This window comes from Grammomys surdaster, unplaced genomic scaffold, assembly GCF_004785775.1.
Source record: "Grammomys surdaster isolate TR1022 unplaced genomic scaffold, NIH_TR_1.0 150, whole genome shotgun sequence".
Taxonomy (NCBI): Eukaryota; Metazoa; Chordata; class Mammalia; order Rodentia; family Muridae; genus Grammomys; species Grammomys surdaster.
This window is the reverse complement of record NW_021604608.1, coordinates 1,488,142-1,491,114: the sequence shown is the minus strand read 5'-3', so window position 1 is coordinate 1,491,114 and position 2,973 is coordinate 1,488,142. Positions and strand designations below refer to the sequence as shown.

The 2,973-nt window shown below is 44.1% G+C and overlaps 1 protein-coding gene across 1 annotated transcript in view; it reads right to left on the bottom strand.

The window, feature by feature from the left end:
• Clrn2 (clarin 2) overlaps positions 1-2,206 on the bottom strand; it is an 11,019-nt gene extending 8,813 nt beyond the window's left edge. The window contains exon 1 of the mRNA XM_028765348.1: positions 1,894-2,206. Within this exon, the coding sequence (XP_028621181.1) occupies positions 1,894-2,146 (253 nt within the window). The 5' untranslated portion in view covers positions 2,147-2,206. The remainder of the gene's footprint in view (positions 1-1,893) is intronic.
• Between the last annotated feature and the right edge of the window lie 767 nt (positions 2,207-2,973).

Sequence of the window (2,973 nt, the reverse complement as noted above, 5' to 3'; positions counted from 1 at the left end):
ACACACACACACACACACACACAGAGGAGCAGCCTTGCTTATACACTGAAGGCCTAAATCGGCCATGGGCCTGAGTCAGACATACATGCCTGCTAACACAAAGTCTTGGTCTCTGTGGGAAAACACTGACCCTAGAACAGATAGCTATAGACCTTGTGGACTGGTAGCTTTGATGGAAAACTACCCAGCTTGGATAAGAACATATGAATCATAGACAGAGTCATAGTGACTTGTTCCCTGCTTCTTAACCCAGCCAAAACTCTGTTCTGGAAGATATCTGTACTCCCCCTGAGAACACCTAGGCTCCTGCGTCATCCCCTTCCCCACATCCTGCCTCTATGTGTATATAACCCCTGTGTGAAAAAATTAAAATCACAGTTTGATCAGCCTATAGACAAGCCATCATTCTTTGCACTCCCTGTCCTCCAGTTCTCTCTTCCAGGTCCTCTGGAACCCAGTTCAATGCCCTGTGGGACTGGGGCGTGTGTGTGTGTGTGTGTGTGTGTGTGTGTGTGTGTGTGTGTGTATGTGTGTGTGTGTGTGTGTGTGTGTGTGTGTGTACAGTTTGCACATCTGTATGTGGGCTTTCAGAGACCAGAGGTAGACATTGGGTATCCTACTATGTCAATCTTTGCTTATTGCTCAGAAATAGGGTCTCTTACAGAAGTCAGAATCTGTCTGTCTCCACTCCTGACAGCATTGGAGTCCCACCATGCTTGAGCCACCCCTCCTGCCTCCTAGGCTGTGGTAATGATGGAGATATTTTCCCAACACTTGAGCTCTATTTTAATCACTGGGTGAATAAAAATATACTCAGAGATTTTTTTCTCAATAAACATAATGAACATGTATTTCCTTTCTGTATAGACATGAAGACAATTTGTATTTTGTAGTCAAGAGGTACAGCATTCTATTTTTGTGTATTTAATGAGATATATGTCCTGGCCAGGTTTTTTAATACTGCCAGAGTTTTGAGATACAAAATGCAAGTGATGGGTAAGATTTCTGATCCCCGTCTGCTAACAAGCCATCGACTTGTTAACTATAGTTTTATTGGACATTACTCTTACTAGTGATCTACTTGTTTGATTCCAAGGGCTGCAGAATATTGTTTTGCTTGTTTTGTTTTCTCTTTCCCAAGCCTTTTTTGGACTCATGCCTTAAGGCTTCATGGGACTACTCCGTATCCCTTCTGAGGAGCTCTGAACTCAGGCCAATGCTGCTGGCTGCTCATCTTTAAGCCATCAAGTGCCTTCCCCGGCCTCCCTGCCAGGAAACGTGTCAGCTGCTCTTCAGTGCTCCCAGAGAAGTCCCTCCACTGTTCCTCAGGCTATGAGACTTTCATATACATGGATGTGGGGGCAGTTACCATGCTTCCTGGATGTCCCCTTCCACAGGCAGTCTGCACCTGTATTCTGTGCGGACAGGTTAAGACTACCAGATTCACATGGCATGGGTTTGGCATCTGGCTCTGTTGTTTCCCTGGAAAAATGAGTGACTCCAGGTGAATTATGAAACATCCCAAGACTCAATGTACTCTGCTGAAAAATGGGCACATTCACCATACTTCCCTTGAAAGTGTGTGGTGAAGCTTAAACAACTCAGGCAATGAGTAGCTTCTAATGGGATGCCTGACACATGATCACTTGATATTTTACTAGTTACTATTACTAGAAGTAAAGTACAAAATATACAGATTCCTATTTCTAGTATTTTTGTCTCTTTTAGAAAAGAAAGGAAAGTTCCCTTTGCATTACTGTATAGGAGATTTTGACTACTCGTAGACTTTGATGTTATGTCTTACATAGGAAATATTTAAATCCCACTTTTAGACACAAGCACCCTGCCAAACAAAAAGTGCACGCATCAGTTTACATGCCCCAAGATACTCACTTGTAAATTGGGACTGGCGTCCCCCGAGTCCACATTGCCGCACCTTGCAGCCTCGGAAGAGCCCGTAGTAAATGTCCCCGATGAATTTGACCAGTTCTGGGTCTGTGGCATTGACCAAATCCACTCCAGTCTGACACAAGATTTTCCCACTCAACCAATGAGGCAGAGCCAAAGCAAGGGTGATCAGGAGGAAGGACGAGAAACTGAGCAGAGACGCCAGCCCGTACCACACCTTTTTGAACCATCCAGGCATGCTAGTAAGTGCAAATCATCCACCATGGTTCTGGGCAACAGTTGGACAAGTGGACATATTTCAGACAGTCGATAATAGCCTGCTCTATACAGGCTAACTCAGCCTCCCTCTGTTTCTGCCTCCTCAGCTTCTGTTTACTCCACACACATCCCCAGTCTCTGCAGACAACCTTCCCCTGGCCTGATACAGCAGAGTGTGTTACCCAAGGAAGTAACCCTATATCTCCCCACAGACTAGGGTTTCAGCAGAGGCTTTAATTGTTCCTCCATTCAAGTACTTAAGTAATCCCGATGGGGACATCATAATGACCAGAGAGTTATTATCAAGCAAAATCATGTAGAACTACTGACGAAGAATGCTAACTAGACTTGAAAAAAAAATGTGTGGCAGAAACAAAACAGAAGCGGACCCATTAACACTCACGTGTGTTAGCAACAGTGTGTGGGATCAAATGTCGATCCCTTCCAGGCATGCCCTGGCATTTCTTTCTCTAAAATGTCACTGCTGTCAGAATCCCTGGAACTGACCCTGGTTCATAAGACTTAAATCGACATGTATGAATTAAAACGGTGTGGATTTGTTGCTGGCTGAACTGTAACATGAAATCTATTTGTTGTGGCTGAAGGGTCAGACACTTTTCTTTCTTTCTTTGATGGATTCACCCTATGCATCTCAGACCTTAAATTTGCAGTCCTCCTGCCTCAGCTTCCTGGGTGTTGGGATTATGGAGCCAGGCTCCTATCTGGCTGAAAAGTTATCATCTAAAACTCAAGATCTATCTATCTATCTATCTATCTATCTATCTATCTATCTATCTATCTATCTAT